The following is a 17,156-nucleotide window of genomic DNA, read 5'->3' as shown; positions in this document are numbered from 1 at the left end:
AATTATGGCCACAAGACGGGAATTAAAAGGCTTTGAACGCGGAATGATAGTTGAAGCTAGACGCATGGGACATGCCATTTCGGAGATGGTTAGGGAATACAATATTCCGGGATCTACAGTGTCAAGAAGTGCCAACGGTATCACATTTCAGGCATTACCTCTCACCACTGACAACGCAGTGGCCGACGGCCTTCCCTTAACGAGCGACAGCAGGGGCATTTGCGTAGAGTTGTCAGTGACAACAGACAAGCAACGCTGCGTGAAGTAAACGCAGAAATGAATGTGGCACGTACGGCAAACGTATCTGTTAGTACAATGTGGCGAAATTTGGCGTTACTGGTCTATGGCAGCAGACGACAGACGAGAGTGCCTCTGCTGAGAACACGACAACGCCTGCAGCGCCTCTCCTGGGCTCGTGACGATATTGGTTGGACCCTAGACGACTGGAAACCGCGGCCTGGTCAGGTGAGTTCCAATTCCGGTTGGTAACTCCTGATGGTAGGGCTGTAGTGTAGCGCAGGCATGGACCCTGTTGTCAACAATGTACTGTACAAGCATGTGACGGCTCCATAATGATGTGGACTGTATTTGAATGGACAGGGTCCTCTGGCCCAACTGAACGGATCATTGACTGCAAATGGCTATGGTTCAAATGGCTCTGAGCACTATGGGACTCAACTGCTGAGGTCATTAGTCCCCTAGAACTTAGAACTAGTTAAACCTAACTAACCTAAGGACATCACAAACACCCATGCCCGAGGCAGGATTCGAACCTGCGACCGTAGCGGTCTTGCGGTTCCAGACTGCAGCGCCTTTAACCGCACGGCCACTTCGGCCGGCGTAAATGGTTATGTTCGACCACATGGAGACCATCTGCAGCCATTCAATGACCTCTACATCTACATCCTTACTCCGCAAGCCACCTGACGGTGTGTGGCGGAGGGTACTTTGAGTACCTCTGTCGGTTCTCCCTTCTATTCCAGTCTCGTATTGTTCGTAAAAAGAAGGATTGTCGGTATGCCTCTGTATGGGCTCTAATCTCTCTGATTTAATCCTCATAGTCTCTTCGCGAGATATACGTAGGAGGGAGCAATATACCGCTTGACTCCTCGGTGAAGGTATGTTCCTGAAACTTCAACAAAAGCCCGTACCGAGCTACTGAGCGCATCTCCTGCAGAGTTTTCCACTGGAGTTTACCTATCATCGCCGTAACGCTTTCGCGATTACTAAATGATCCTGTAACGAAGCACGCTGCTCTCCGTTGGATCTTCTCTATCTCTTCTATCAACCCTATCTGGTAAGGATCCCACACTGGTGAGCAATATTCAATTTCAGAAGTCACAATATTCAAGCAGTGGGCGAAAAGTGCACTGTAACCTACTTCATTTGTTTTCGGATTGCATTTCCTTAGGATGCTTCCAATGAATCTCAGTCTGGCATCTGCTTCACCGACCATCAGTTTTATATGATCATTCCATATTAAATCACTCCTAATGCCTACTCCCAGATAATTTATGGAATTAACTGCTTCCAGTTGCTGACCTGCTATATTGTAGCTAAGTGATAAAGGTTCTTTGTTTCTATGTATTCGCAGCACATTACCACTAGCCTACATTGAGATTCAATTGCCATTCCCTGCACCATGCGTCAATTCGTTGCAGATCCTCCTGCACTTCAGTACAATTTTTCATTGTCACAACCTCTCGATGTACCACAGCATCATCCGCAAAAAGCCTCAGTGAACTTCCGATCTTATCCACAAGGTCATTTATGTATATTGTGAATAGCAACGTCCTACGACACTCCCCTGCGGCACACCTGAAATCACTCTTACTTCGGAAGACTTCTCTCCATTGAGAATGACATGCTGCTTTCTGTTATCAAGGAACTCTTCAATCCAATCACACAATTGGTCTGATAGTCTATATGCTCTCACTTTGTTCATTAAACGACAGTGGGGAACTGTATCGAACGCCTTGCGGAAGTCAAGAAACACGGCATCTACCTGGGAACCCGTGTCTATGGCCGTCTGAGTCTCGTGGACGAATAGCGCGAGCTGGGTTTCACACGATCGTCTTTTTCGAAATCCATGGAGATTCCTACAGAGTAGATTTCTAGTTTCCAGAAAAGTCATTATACTCGAACATAATACGTGTTCCAAATTTCTACAACTGATCGACGTTAGAGATATAGGTCCATAGTACTGCACATCTGTTCGACGTCCCTTCTTGAAAACGTGGATGACCTGTGCCCTTTTCCAATCCTTTGGAACGCTACGCTCTTCTAGAGACCTACGGTACACCGCTGCAAGAAGGGGGGCAAGTTCCTTCGCGTACTCTGTGTAAAATCGAACTGGTATCCCATCAGGTCCAGCGGCCTTTCCTCTTTTGAGCGATTTTAATTGTTTCTCTATCCTTCTGTCGTCTATTTCGATAACTACCATTTTGTCATCTGTGCGACACTCTAGAGAAGGAACTACAGTACAGTCTTCCTCTGTGAAACAGCTTCGGAAAAAGACATTTAGTATTTCGGCCTTTAGTCTGTCATCCTCTGTTTCAGTACTATTTTAGTCACAGAGTGTCTGGACATTTTGTTTTGATCCACCTACCGCTTTGACATAAGACCAAAATTTCTTAGGATTTTCTGCCAAGTCAGTACATAGAACTTTACTTTCGAATTTATTGAACGCCTCTCGCATGGCCCTCCTCACATTAAATTTCGCTTCGCGTAATTTTTGTTTGTCTGCAAGGCGTTGGGTATGTTTATGTTTGCTGTGAAGTTTCCTCTGCTTTCGCAGCAGTTTTCTAACTCGGTTGTTGTACCACGGTAGCTCTTTTCCTTCTCTTACGATCTTGCTTGGCACATACTCATCTAACGCATATTGTACGATGGTTTTGAACTTTGTCCACTGATCCTCAACACTATCTGTACTTAAAACAAAACTTTTGTGTTGAGCCGTCAGGTACTCTGAAATCTGCTTTTTGTCACTTTTGCTAAACAGAAAAATCTTCCTACCTTTTTTAATATTCCTATTTACGGCTGAAATCATTGATGCAGTAACCGCTTTATGATCGCTGACTTCCTGTTCTGCGTTAACTGTTTCAAATAGTTCGGGTCTGTTTGTCACCAGAAGGTCTAATATGTTATCGCCACGAGTCGGTTCTCTGTTTAACTGCTGAATGTAGTTTTCAGATAAAACACTTAAAAAAATTTCGCTGGATTCTTTGTCCCTGCCACCCGTTATGAACGTTTGAGTCTCCCAGTCTATATCCGGCAAATTAAAATCTCCATCCAGAACTATAACATGGTGGGGAAATCTACTCGAAATATTTTCCAAATTATCCTTCCTGGACAAGGAACCCTACCTGGGAACCCGTGTCTATGGCCCTCTGAGTCTCGTGGACGAATAGCGCGAGCTGGGTTTCACACGATCGTCTTTTTCGAAACCCATGCTGATTCCTACAGAGTATGACGTCATGTAACCAGGCCACAGTTGTTCGCGACTGGTTTGGGGAACATTCTGGACAATTCGAGCGAATGATTTGGCCAGCCAGATCGCAAAACGTGAATCGCATCAGACAACTATGGGTCATAATCGAGACGTTAGTTCTTGCGCAACAACCTACGCTGGCAACACTTTCGCACTTGTGGACGGCTATAGACGCAGCATGGCTCAATATTTCTGCAGGGGATTTCCAACGACTTGTTGAGTACCTGCGCCGTCGAGTTGCTGCAGTACGCCGTGCAGGAGATCCAATACGATATTAGCAGGTTTCCCATGACTTCTATCACGTTAGTGTAGACACAAGTGCCCAGCCCACTCTGCTAATCAAACGATGCTGGTTCCGCGCTGCGGCGCGCAACGTTTACCCAAGCGCAGCCGCGGCCTTCCTTCCCACACTCGGGACGCCCTGCCCTACCGACTGGTGGGGCGGCTGGACGCGTATCGACGCCTCGCCTCGGTGCCAGGCGGTGCGAGGTAACCAGTAGCCGGGCGCCTCAGTGCTGCCAGCGAAGAGGCACGGTGCAGTCTGCCCAGGTACACGTGTGCGCCTCCAGTCTCACCAAGCCTCTGCAGCTACGTCTACTGCACGCTTGTCACAATGCGCTCCTCAAACTGCAGAACATGTGCAAATCTGCACCATTTCCTCTTTCTTTCACCACACGACACCAGCTTCGCACGCACCTTGCCGTCTGCAGCAGTTCCTTTTATTTGCAAGCCACGCTCACTGATATTCCATGGAAGCCAGAAAAGCCTGTATTGTACTGAACAACTTACAGCTATTATCCGAAGAAAAGTTATTTTGGTGCATCAGACATGTTTATTGCTATTATTATTATTATTATTATTACAATATATCGATGTTTTACGTAATAGAATACAACATGGCTGCAGAACAATGCGAGTCACGAATGTAAACTACGTATAACTCTTGGAAACAATAACACTAGATGATGAGAAAATTACTCGGCAATTCCTTCCACATTATCTCACACGCCTCAGCCAGCGCTCCATCTCTGATGATCTAGATGTCGACGACATGTGAAATCAGTCTTCCTTCCTTCTCAGTCCTTAATCGCCTAGAGTAATGGATGTATACAGGTTTTTTTTTATTCCGAAGACTCCACCTCAAATTTATTTTCTAGACGAAGTATTTTCCCTTGTCAAGCGTTTTTTTATTATTTTAAAACAAACATTCCATTTTTGGAAAATAGTTAATGTCGCTCCGTTGGACATTATCAAGCATCCTGATTGTAAAATTAATCGGGGTGGCCGAGCGGCTCTAGGCGCTACAGTCTGGAACCGCGCGACCGCTACGGTCGCAGGTTCGAATCCTACCTCGGACATGGATGTGTGTGATGTCCTTAGGTTAGTTAGGTTTTAAGTAGTTCTAAATTCTAGGAGACTGATGACCTCAGCAGTTAAAGTCCCATAGTGCTCAGAGCCATTTTGAACCAATTTGTAAAATTAATAACAAAAGTTACGGGCAGCTTCAAAAAAACAAGAAATAACAAAATACATGTCCCAATGCGAACATTTTTACGGTTAGGCTTTACCGTGACTGTTACTGACAACAAGTTCACTGTTACCAGTCATCGTTTTATTTACTTCCACGACGCGTTTCGAAGGTTTAAACCTCCATCATCGGGTGGATTTACATTAGTTAGTATTACATTTGTGTGTGTGTTGTGTTACGATTTTTGGAGGAACTTGTGGCACTGCCTCCAGCGGGCACAGGTTCCTTTAGCTGTCGTAACACATCACATGTATACTGCCACATTTGTAATACTGTCTCATCAGAACCGCTAAGCATCTATAGATCCAAACAGGTGTCCTTACACACGAAGTGATGAGTCCAGTATGAAATCACAGGTATAACTGAAACCAGCAGTTACAATAAGGCAATTAAACAGTTACATGTCATGCATTTTAAAAAGTACGTAACAGCTGTTGGCAGCCGTATTCAAAATCTGTTAAACAATGATCATTTACTACATGTAAATGGAGATGTGGCTTACTCCGTCATGTGGATTGATAATTTTTCTATTCATTAAGGATCACTTCGGAAAATACATGACAGCGAAGTTAATATACTGTCCGACTCACTGAGGTGAAAAATTTATGGGACAGTAATATACAGATGGCGGTACTATCGCTTACACAAGGTACAAAAGGGCACTGCATTAGCGGAGCTGTCATTTGTACTCAGGTGATTCGTGTTAAACGTTACAGACATGATAATGGCCACTAGATGGGAATCGACAGACTCTGAATGCTGACTGATAGTTGAAGCTAGACGCATGGGACATTCCATTTCGAAGATGGTTAGGAAATGCAAAATCCCGTGATGGCCGAGAGTAGCAGCGTTTGCGTAGAGTTGTCAGTGGTAACAGACAAGCAACACTGCGTGATCTAATCGCAGAAATCAATGAGGAACGTACGACGAACATCATCGTTAGGACAGTACAGTGAAATCTGGCGCTAATGGGCTATGGCACCAGACTATCGACGAGAGTGCCTTTGCTAACAGCACGACATCGCCTGCAGCGCGTCTCCTGGGCACGTGACAACATGGGTTGGACCCTTGGACGACTGGAAAACCGTGGCCTGGTCATATGAGTCCCGATTTCAGCTGGTAAGACTTGATGGTAGGATTCGTTTGTGGCGCAGATCCCACAAAGCCATGGAGCCAGATTGTCGACAAGACACTGTGTAAGCCTTTGGTGGCTCCGTAGTGGTGGCTCCATAATCGTGTGGACTCTGTTCACAAGGAATGGACTTTGTCGACTTGTCCAACTGAACCGATCACTGGCTGGAAAGGTTTATGTTCCGCTTCTTGGAGACCATTTGTAGCCATTATGGACTTCATGTTCCCAAACAACGGTGGATTTTTTTATTTTTTATCGGACCACAATTGACAATTGTTCGCGACTGACTTAGGGAAGATTCCGGACAATTCGAGCGAATGATATGGCCACCCAGATCGCCCGACGTGGGACATAATCGAGAGGTCAATTCCTGCACAAAGTCCTACACCGGCAACACTTTCGCAATTATGGACGGCTATGGAGGTATCATGGCTCAATATTACTACAGGGGACTTCCAGAGACTTGTTGACTCCATGTCACGTCGAGTTGCTGCATTACACAGGGTGAAGGGGTGTCCGACACGACGTAAGGAGGTATCCCATGGGTTTTGTCACCTCGGTGTATAAATTATTGTTATACTGCTATTAGTAATATCATTTAGGTTAATCTGGTTTTGACTGATGGCTGAAAAATATATAGATTGAAACAGACTTGGCATCAAAGAAAGACTGATGCTCAGAAAAACAAAGTAGGTGTCTTACATGCAGTGAAAAATATCACCAGTAATTGCTGTGCACTGTATGAGACGAGGTTGTTGCAGCCTAAACCGTTTTGGATTTATCCTATTTGCCAGCGAGAGTGGGCTATAACGGCAATTGTTTCAAAATATACGTAGCAAACTACGGTTTATATAGTTTCCGCACATTGATGAGCCAAACTCTGTGACCACTGATCATTGCAGGGTTGAGTGTCGCCGGATGGCGTTGCTGGTAAGTGCCACAGTACGGAAAGCAGAGCAGAAATGAATGAGGAATCATTCTCGCAATGATAGGGACCATATATGGGGAACGCCAGTTAGCGTCTTTGACAAAGGCAGATTGTTAAGGCTCAGCACCCGAGGAGGAGCATCTCGGAAACTGCCGTGAGCATCTATGAAAAATGCTGAAGGACGGTGCAAACACGAATTGACGACAAGGTGCTATACGTCCATGCCACATTAAAAAATGTGGAAGTCTGAGATTTGTCCACTCTCTAAAGCAGGATAGGCGGCGACTGATTGTGCGTATCATGATACCCCCTTAGACCATCTCAAGTTTTCTGGATGATGATGATGATGATTATTAGTGTTTTAGGGCGCACAACAAAGATTTCTGGAATTCATTGCTTTACACAAAGCTGGTTTGACTCATACTTAACAAAAAGAATGCAAAAAGTTGTGCTGAATAATTCAGACAATATCGGAGAAGAAGAAAATTTTACTGACTGGGGAAAAATGAAATCACAAAGGGAGTCCCACGGGGTTCAATTTTCGGTCCACTCCTGTTCCTGATATATGTAAATCACCACCCACTTAACACACAACAAAAAAAATTGGTACTTTTTGCAGACACTAGTGTTATAATTAATCCCGTTAGAGAAAAGCAATATAAGAGTTGATAAACGATATTTTCCAAAGAGTTGTTAAATAGCTCTATGAAAACAGAATCCTAAACATACCTACACTCATTTCTGTCAGCAACAATTGACGAAGGACATGAGCAGGAATCAGAAATTTTAGGGTGCACATATTGATGAAACCTTGAACTGGAAGAAACATGGCGCGTGGCAGAGATAAGTCCCTGCAGTCGCACTATCCTCTGTGTCCTCTATGGCTCAGTCGGTTAGAGTGTCAGCCCTGTAAGCAGGAGATCCCGGCTGGGGCACATATTTTCAGCTGTCCTAGTTGATATTTATCAACGTCTGTATGCAGCTAATGGTCTGGATTGTATTGTAATTTCATTCTTCGAGAGCTGCAAGATCATCAATGGCATGACATGTCTGAAAGAACAGACACCGTCTTCATATTCATACATATTACTAAGGTTCTCAAGCAATTAAATTCAGCTACTTTTGCTTTCGTAATGCTAATCTTGGAGACAAACTATCAACCTCCTGACCTATTTTGCATATTTCCATTCAATAATGTCGTTTGGAATATTTTTCTGAGGTAATCCATCACTTACAAAGAAAGTATCGATTGAACAAAAGCGAGCATTAAGAATAATATGTGGTGTCACCCATGGACGTGATGCAGGTACGTCTTCAAAGAGTTAGGCATTTCAACTGCGCCGACACAACACATATTTCCGCTAGTGAAATTCGTCATATATAATCCATCTCAATTTGAGAAGAATAGTGATGTGCGTACCTATAGCACTAGAGGGAAAAATAACCTTTATTGTCCACTGTTAAAGATGTCAGTGGCTCAGAAGAGAGTCCAATATGCAGCAACAATAATTTTTGATCAATTTACCAGTAACATAAAATGTAAGTCAGGTAGCAAAGCAAGTCTTAAATCTAATTTTAAATCATTTCTCCTGAACAACTTGTATTTAATTGACGAATTTGTACTTAAGAACTGATAACCAGTAAAAAAAATACTAAAAAAATTAAAAAACAGACTTAAGATTAGTTGTATGAATAGGACTAAAACAATAATCTCGTGTATACATATTCTGTAAACTGACTCGTTACACATCATTACGAGAAAATAATCGCACAAATGGTCTATGGTACTTGTAACTAATTAACTAGCCTAACTTGATGTCTTCCCAGACAGCGACGGTATCTTGCAACAGGATAGCGATCCATGTCAGAAGGCCATTATTGTGTTACAGTGGACTGAGATGCACGATAGTGAATTGAAGTTGATGTCTTGGCCACCATATTCGTCTGATATGAATCCCATGTAACATATCTAGGACGCTACTGTGTACCACCTTGGCGTCCTCAAACCAATGAGCCGTACTATGTGGGAACTGCATGGCCTGTGCGTAATCTTCTAGTGCCACACACCTACCAAGGACGTGTTGAATGCATGCCACACAGAAGCGCTACTGCACTACGTTTCAACACGCAATTTGGCAAGTGGTCAAATTGTTTTGGTCCGCCTCTGTGAGTAGTCAGCGGGGCTGGCTGACGTTTTGGGGACTCGGGTTCGATTCCCGATACTGCCAGGGATTTGTCCTTTGTGGGAGGATTGGAATGGGATGCACTCGGATTGTGATTCCAATTGAGAAGCCAATTAACCAAGTAGCGGCGCCACTAGACCTGCTAACCCGACGATTGACGAGAGAGCGGTGTGCTCACCACACGCCAGATTTTCGTAACGACTTGACATTATGCTTCCAGTGCTGGATTACAGTATTTCATACGTTTACTGGCATACTGTCTAGAAATTGAGTCATCCGACACATTTGCTTAACACCGTTTCCAATAAATAGTACTGTCATACAGCATGGTGAATGATACACACATCAAAAAAAGTTTTGCATCACCTCAGTTACGAGAGTTCCGGAACCAGTACAGAAAATAGGAATAGAGATCAACATAAACATCATTTCCGCTCTTTTTATTGCTCGTGGAAACCACACATTACATGTTGTACCACCATACAGCGAGACTTTCAGAAGTGGTGCTCCAGATTGCTGTACACGTCGGTATCTCTAATACCCAATAGCACATTCTCTAACATTGATGCATGCCTGTATTCGTCGTGGCATGTTATCCACAAGTGCATCAAGGCACTGTTGGTCCAGATTGTCCCACTCCTCAACGGCGATTCGGTGTAGATCCCTCGGAGTGGTTGGTGGGTCACGGCGTCCATAAACAGCTACTTTTAATGTCCCAGGCATGTCGATAGGGTTCATGTCTGGAGCGATATCGTTATCCTGAAGATGGGGGCGCGAATTGTCGTCCATGAAGACGAATGCCTCGCCAATATTCTGCTGTTATGGTTGCACTATCGGTCGGAGAATGACATTCACGTATCGTACAGCCGTTATGGCGCCTTCCATCACCACCAGCGGCGTACGTCGGCCCCACATGATGCCACCCCAAAACAGCAGGGAACCTCCACCTTGCTGCACTTGTTGGACAGTGTGTCTAAGGCGTTCAGCCTGACCGGGTTGCCTCCAAACACGATTGTCTGGTTGACAGCATATGCGACACTAATCGGCGAAGAGAACGTGATGCCAGTCCTAAGGGGTCCATTCGGCATGTTGTTGGGCCTATCTGTACCGCGCTGCGTTGTGTCGTGGTTGCAAAAAAGATGGATCTCGCCATGGACGTCGAGAGTGAAGCTGCGCATTGTGCAGCCTATTGAGCACAGTTTGAGTCGTAACACGACGTCCTGTGGCTGCACGAAAAGCATTACTCAACAAGGTGGCGTTGGTGTCAGGGTTCCTCCGAGCCATAATCCGTTGGTAGCGGTCATCCACTGCAGTAGTAGCCTGAGCGAGGCATGTCATCTGCAGTTCCTGTTTCTCTGTATCTCCTCCATGTCGAACAACATCTATTTGGTTCACTCCGAGACGGCTGGACACTTCCCTTGTTGAGAGCCCCTCCTGCCACACAATAGCAATGCGGACGCGATCGAATCGCGGTATTGACCGTCTAGGCATGGTTGAACTACAGACAACACGAGCTGTGTACCTCCTTCCTGGTGGAATGACTAGAACTGATCGGTTGTCGGACCCCCTCCGTCTAATATGCGCTTTTCATGCATGGATGTTTACATCTTTGGGCGGGTTTAGTGACATCTCTGAACAGTCAAAGGGACTGTATCTGTGATACAATATCCACAGTCAACGTCTATCTTCAAGAGTTCTGGGAACCGGGGTGATACAAAACTTTTTTTGATGTGTGTATATTTATGCTACCGACTAATTTCTGAAAACTGGACACTCTTCAAAACAATGATTTTCTTTCCACAGGTCCAATACGGAGTGAATCCTCATCGCCATGGGAAATACGGAGAGCGGTGTGACCAGCGGGGAGAAGGCTCAAGCCGGCACCTCTACACAGAAGCTCTACAAGCTGGTCGACCTCAAAGGTGAGGCGTGCAGAAGCAATACAATCTGGTAGACTACATTCGAAAGTAAGTCATGCAGTAAATGTACACACTGGTCGAGGTCAAGGGAAAAAGAGAGAGAGGCTACCGGAACTTCTCAGCCTCATCCCAGGGATAAACATATATTACAAGTTTTCAGGCATAACGTATTTGCTAGGGTATCAATTCAGGAAACAGATTAATGTGAACATTTCTGTGCCTTTGCGCCCTCTTGTAGTTCATCCCTAGAGTCTCTAGTCACACTGTATGTGTATGTACCCCATGATATTGACACCTAACGCTTACATAAAGGGTGTTTCTATGGTACTGATACAAGTTTTGACGGATAATGGAGAAGGGCAAATGTATCAATCTGAGATGGGAAACCTGGTCGGGGAACTATTGAGATGACTTTAAGAAGCCAAACACCTTGAGGGGCAGGGGTTCCCAGACTTTTTGTCACTACGTACCACTCTGCATTTTTTTTAAAAATTAGGTGTATCGCTATAACTTTTTCACTTAGAAACGAATCCTGATGTTGAGGAGCGTGAGGGCTGCGGAAGATTGAGTGACGACTGCTGTCATGATCGGCATGCCAGAATTGACGATGATGAGGATAAACTGAATCTGACAAGCAACCCCTTGAGTGCAAAGTCTCAAGTTCAATCTTTAGTAAGGCTCATTTGAAAGCGTGCTGATAACAGTTACGACAGGAAAAAAATGAGCTGCTAATGACTCACCATGTGCATCAGAAGGGCGACAGAAAATGATTGTCCGCGGGGTGCAGAAATCAACCTGTTATGGAATGTATGTATTATACTTCACAAAATGGACATCGTTGGCATTCAAGAAATGTTCAAAACAAACCACTAACTTGCACCACGAACACCGAATGGAAAATGGCGCGCCAATGTGATCATAAAGGTTCTCACCATTGGGATCGAAGGCGAATTTCTAGGGAATTACTCGTACAAACCGTGCAGAACGTCCACCTATGCATCCATTCTTACAGAATTCAAACAGAATCACATTGGTGTAATGTGGTTATGATAGCTGATAGAATATATGGAATGAAACCGAATGCTAAATAGTCTGTCTTAGAGCTTATCGTAAAGCAGGCTATCCCTTAAGGTGTAGCTGCAGATTCTATAGGCACGGAAACAAGCAAACATTCAGAGTATGAACTCGTTCAGTGGATCCAGATGTCGTGAATTGCAAAGTCACTCACTTTTCTCGAGGAATAGTTTGCTGTAAAGGAGTAACATTTTTATACGCAGACCAAGAATCAAGCAAAACCAAGTTATTTTGACCAGTTACTGGGCAAAGGCAGTGCTCATACCATTGTTGTAGTTCTCTTACGCCCAATTTACCATTCTTTTTGGGCGTAAATATTCCCTACTGCCATTGCCAGATCACACACAGAGAAAGAATCGTAGGAAGCAGAGCATTTCGAACTTCTCGCAGCACAATAAATAAACTCCCAGCCAATATACCACCCAGATTAACAGTCGGCATGATTGTGTACGAATGCGTTAAAGGCACTGATGGTAGTTGATCTTGATACAGCTCTCATGGTAGCTCTAATTTCCAGGGTTCCTCTCATGTGCATTTCCTCTTCAAATCCCGATGGTCAGAATTGGAAACAAATTCCTTACTAAACGATGGGATAACTTTGTTTATCTCATCTACAAATTTTCGGGACGATTCCGCAGTTTGCTATACATCGTCAAGTTGACGCTTTGTTTGAAATTTCATTATCTTACGTCTTTCAATTCTGTAGCACCGTTTGAAGTTATGCAGTCATCCAGGGCTTCCTTTGAAATCACTGTAATCTATACCGCGCGCTGTTTGATGAGCATGATGCAGCATATCGCCACTATGCACATCCTGTAATTTGCACTGGGTATCCCTTAAAAGCGCAAACAACAGTTTTTACAAATTTGCCTTGTCCTCTGAATGCGCGTAGTTTTTCTTATGCATTACACGGTCCTATTGCTGCGGATTTATTGTAAATTTGTTCATAATTTTTATTCTGCTGATAATCTTTCATTTATGTAATTATGTTTAGTAACTGCTCCTTGGACAACGATTGACCTTTACTACGTTTCACCGGGGACGGGATCTGTGGCGCTCTGTCCGACAAGGGTGATGAACTACATGTCTCGACACCAGTTTCAATATCACTTTCACTTCTTAAGCATTTATCGTCATCTTTGTCCTCCTCATGTACATTGCCCGCACAGTCGAGCGTATACGACACCACACATTCCACTGCCTCATCTTACAAAAACACTAATATTTCATCCGTCACATGTTCCTCACTCTGTAAAATTCCTTGGGCTCCTTTCTGGCGAAATGTCAACTTCGGCAACTGTTGTTGTAGATGTAGCGCAATGTTTGCTTTGTTTATCGTTGCAATTGCTCCGCTTTGCATCAACACCACTAACACAGTAACACTGTTGTGAGTTATTCGTCGACTAAGCAGCTCAACTACGCTCTGTAGCCTCAAGTTGTGCTCACAACTGGATACCTCCAACCCCCTCCTTTAGAAGCCAATATTGTGGTTGTATGGTAGACAATGTGTGGGGCGTCCAACGCTGTAAACCGACCCGCACTCAAGAAGTTCAATGTCAGCCACAAGTCAGTATTTTCCATCGTCCGTGGCATGAATCACGAAACATTGGAAGATTTGTGATCGTTAGGTTCCATTTGATCTGACGACTGTCTCCAGTGCAAGACTGGATGCAAATGATGCCACAGAACGTCTTTCACGCCGTAATTAAGAAGCCTGTTAAGAGACGGGCCAAGTGCTTACGGGCTGATGGAGGTTATGTTGAGAAACGGTGTTACTTCCAAAGTCGTTTTCCAAGGAAAAGTTTTGTTTTTAAAAAATATCTTTACTTTTTGGTTTGCCGCTGTATTTAGCTGCTAGCTTTGCAGGGCAGGTAAGCCTGATCAGAAAGTAGGCATACACTCCGAGAGGCGGAAAAAAGGAGCTTCATTAATGAACTGCAGATACTTCGATCTTTGTGCAGTACGCGGTTCCAACAGGATGGACCCCACTTAAATTACGTTTTTCTCGAGAGTACCCGTGTCTCAATTTCCCCAAAAAGTGGCGAGGATGAGAAAGTCCTCCAGTTCGTTCACCACATGTGGATTAGATATGACATCATCTTGAGGAAGGGGGGGTCATTGAAAATTCTTGTGTGTGAGGCACTTGACGAAGCTGAAGGGAATTTTCGCTGTCACTGACATTGTTTGAACAACACTGGGACTTTTAGAACAGGTAAGCTCATCATTCATGACGAGCCATGGCTGATGTTCAAAGCGGATGCTACCTCATCGGCAATGACTCGCCTAATCGCCAGAACCACGTCTCGAGCTTGCTGAATGTTGTCATCTGTAGTGGAGGCTGATGGCCGTCCCGCTCCCTCTTCATGCGTTACACTTGTTCGACCACTTTTAAACTTCTCGATCAACAAAACCACAGTTTTACGTGATAGTGCCCTTCTCTCATATTGGGACGATAGTCTGCGATGAATGTCTGACCCTTTGACAACCTCCGACCGGAGGAATCGGATCACCGCCCGTTGTTCCTCTTTGGTGCACACTTCTAATGGAGCTGCCTTGTATGTTGTTGTTGTTGTGGTCTTCAGTCCTGAGACTGGTTTGATGCAGCTCTCCATGCTACTCTATCTTGTGCAAGCTTCTTCATCTCCCAGTACCTAACGCAACCTACACCTCTCTGCCTTGTATGACTGCAACATAAGGAAGAACAATGGCGGAAATAAGATCAAACTGTCACAGCATTACCACAACAGTATAACAATGACCTGTGCGAGGACAGAAGACAACGTGCGCAATGTGACAAACGTTAGAGCAAAATTGTAGGTAATTTTTGACGTGCCCTCGTATTAACAAAACTGTTGCATCCTTCAGCCTCAATGTAAGCCCACCATACTCTATGATACATAGTCATATCACCAACAAAATCAAATTTAACATCAATTGCACGACCATGAATAAAAACAGACAGCTAATCGTCTTTTGATAATTTATACATACGTCTAGTACAAACAGACAGTAGATTATCAATATAAAAATTGGCAACATTTCGCTCCTGGTTACAGCACACGATTGATTAAGCATAAATATCCTGTAGGCGATGACGTATCGAGGTGGGAAATTCTCCAAACTCGTCGCCAGGCAACGGAGATCAGAATCAATTCGCACAATAGCTACAATAAGCCATGCTTGTCCAACAATTTCCTGAAGTGCATAGTCGACTCTGCCACCACAGAACGCAGCAGGCCCATGAAGAGTATCGATGATTTTAGCGGTGTCCATAAGTAGTCTCGACATCGAGAATAGTTTTTTGTGTTGTAGGATGCCAACGATACACACTACGAACACGACGACAAGGGATTGTCGACATGCTAATCACATGTCCCAAGATTATAAATTTATACTCTGTTCAAGTGTTCAAATGTGTGTGAAATCTTATGAGACTTAACTGCTAAGATCATCAGTCCCTAAGCTTACACACTACTTAACCTAAATTATCCTCAGGACAAACCCACACACGCATGCCCGAGGGAGGACTCGAACCTCCGCCAGCACCAGCGGCACGGTCCATGACTGCAGCGCCTTAGACCGCTCGGCTGATTTGTACTCGCACTGCCTTGTAGGCAACAGTCGGAACAGGTGGAGGGGCTAATACTTGAATACTGTTTGTGTTTTACTTGTAATAGCAAGAAAAACTTTTCTGAAAAAGAGAAATATAAATAGACACTTTTTGTTGAAATTATTTGTTTGGATTGTAGCCCCACACAGAAAGGAAACGTACTGATGTACTGACAAAAAGAGAATGTACTGACAACAAGAGGATGTACTGACAATGAGAGAATATAAACTTTTTGAAATGGCGCTCCAGAAGAATGTGAGGTATAGATGGGTAGGCAAAGTTCTGAAGCGAGACAGGGAGAAAAACATTTATGGTACAACTTTACAACAAAGAAGGGATCCCTTGATAGGACGCTTCTGGACGCTTCAAGGAAACTTCTGTGTGGTAATGGAGAGAAGTGCATGTGTGTGTGTGTGGGGGGGGGGGGGGAGGGGTGAAACTGAAGAAGGAGACGCAGGTTTGACTACAGTGTAAGTAGGTTTACGTGGATGTAGGTTCTAGTAGTTATATGGAAATGAGGACACACAGATTAGTGTTGTGCCATGAGTTGCGGCACATTCAAATTCCCGCTAATTTGCTGGACGTTTGGAATGATATATGGCGATGCAGTGGCCTAGGGTGTGCAGCTAGATTGTTGCGACCTACGGACAGCGCCGCTTCGGGTCGAGCTGGAGTCCACATGGGGAGTGAAGGGGGTCTCGGGCTGATCAGCAACGAGCAGCACGTGGCTTGGATTGAGCACCAGACTAGTCGGTTGGGGGAGTCGGGCATTGGACGGCGATCGACGGCGTGCTGTGTAGTTAATGGCGGTGGTGGCAAGGGGTGGCCATCCAGAACAGGGGCTGTTCCTGCTTCCGTGCACCCTTTAAGCAGGGCAGACCACACAGTCTGGTGTCTGCACGCAGAGCAGCTGGAAGATGGCAGTCAGTGCAATGGAGAGCCAGCAAGGAAGTAAGTGAGCAGGGAAAGCAGTTGCGGCGGTTGCTCAGCACGTATGGAGCTAAAAGTTGAGTAACCATCAGTGGTGCAGCTTGGTGGAGAGGCCGGGGCTCAAGTTACGGGCTAGCAGCAAACGCGCACACATCGGGTCCTGACCCGAGCGGGCAGACGGTGCTGGCGTCGTGGTTCAAGTGAAGGCTGGTCTTGCTGTACGCAAATGAATTCTAACGATTTTGTGGGACACTGCAAGGCAGTATACTGAAATAGAGGTTCCAGTGGTGTTCGGCAGGCGCTTGGTCTGTAGTTCTGTTTAATGTTGTTCCAACAAGTGTACCATTCAGTGTCGTTGTGTG

General features: G+C 44.8%; 1 protein-coding gene across 1 annotated transcript in view; it reads left to right on the top strand.

Moving 5' to 3' along the window:
* Positions 1 to 11,072: 11,072 nt before the first annotated feature.
* LOC124789940 (transient receptor potential cation channel subfamily V member 1) overlaps positions 11,073 to 17,156 on the top strand; it is a 115,525-nt gene continuing 109,441 nt past the window's right edge. Inside the window, 1 exon segment of the mRNA XM_047257469.1 lies at positions 11,073 to 11,183. Coding sequence (XP_047113425.1) covers positions 11,093 to 11,183 — 91 coding nt within the window. The 5' untranslated portion in view covers positions 11,073 to 11,092.

The sequence above is a fragment of the Schistocerca piceifrons genome, chromosome 3 (genome assembly GCF_021461385.2).
Source record: "Schistocerca piceifrons isolate TAMUIC-IGC-003096 chromosome 3, iqSchPice1.1, whole genome shotgun sequence".
Classification (NCBI taxonomy): Eukaryota; Metazoa; Arthropoda; class Insecta; order Orthoptera; family Acrididae; genus Schistocerca; species Schistocerca piceifrons.
This window is presented reverse-complemented; position numbering and strand designations above follow the sequence as displayed.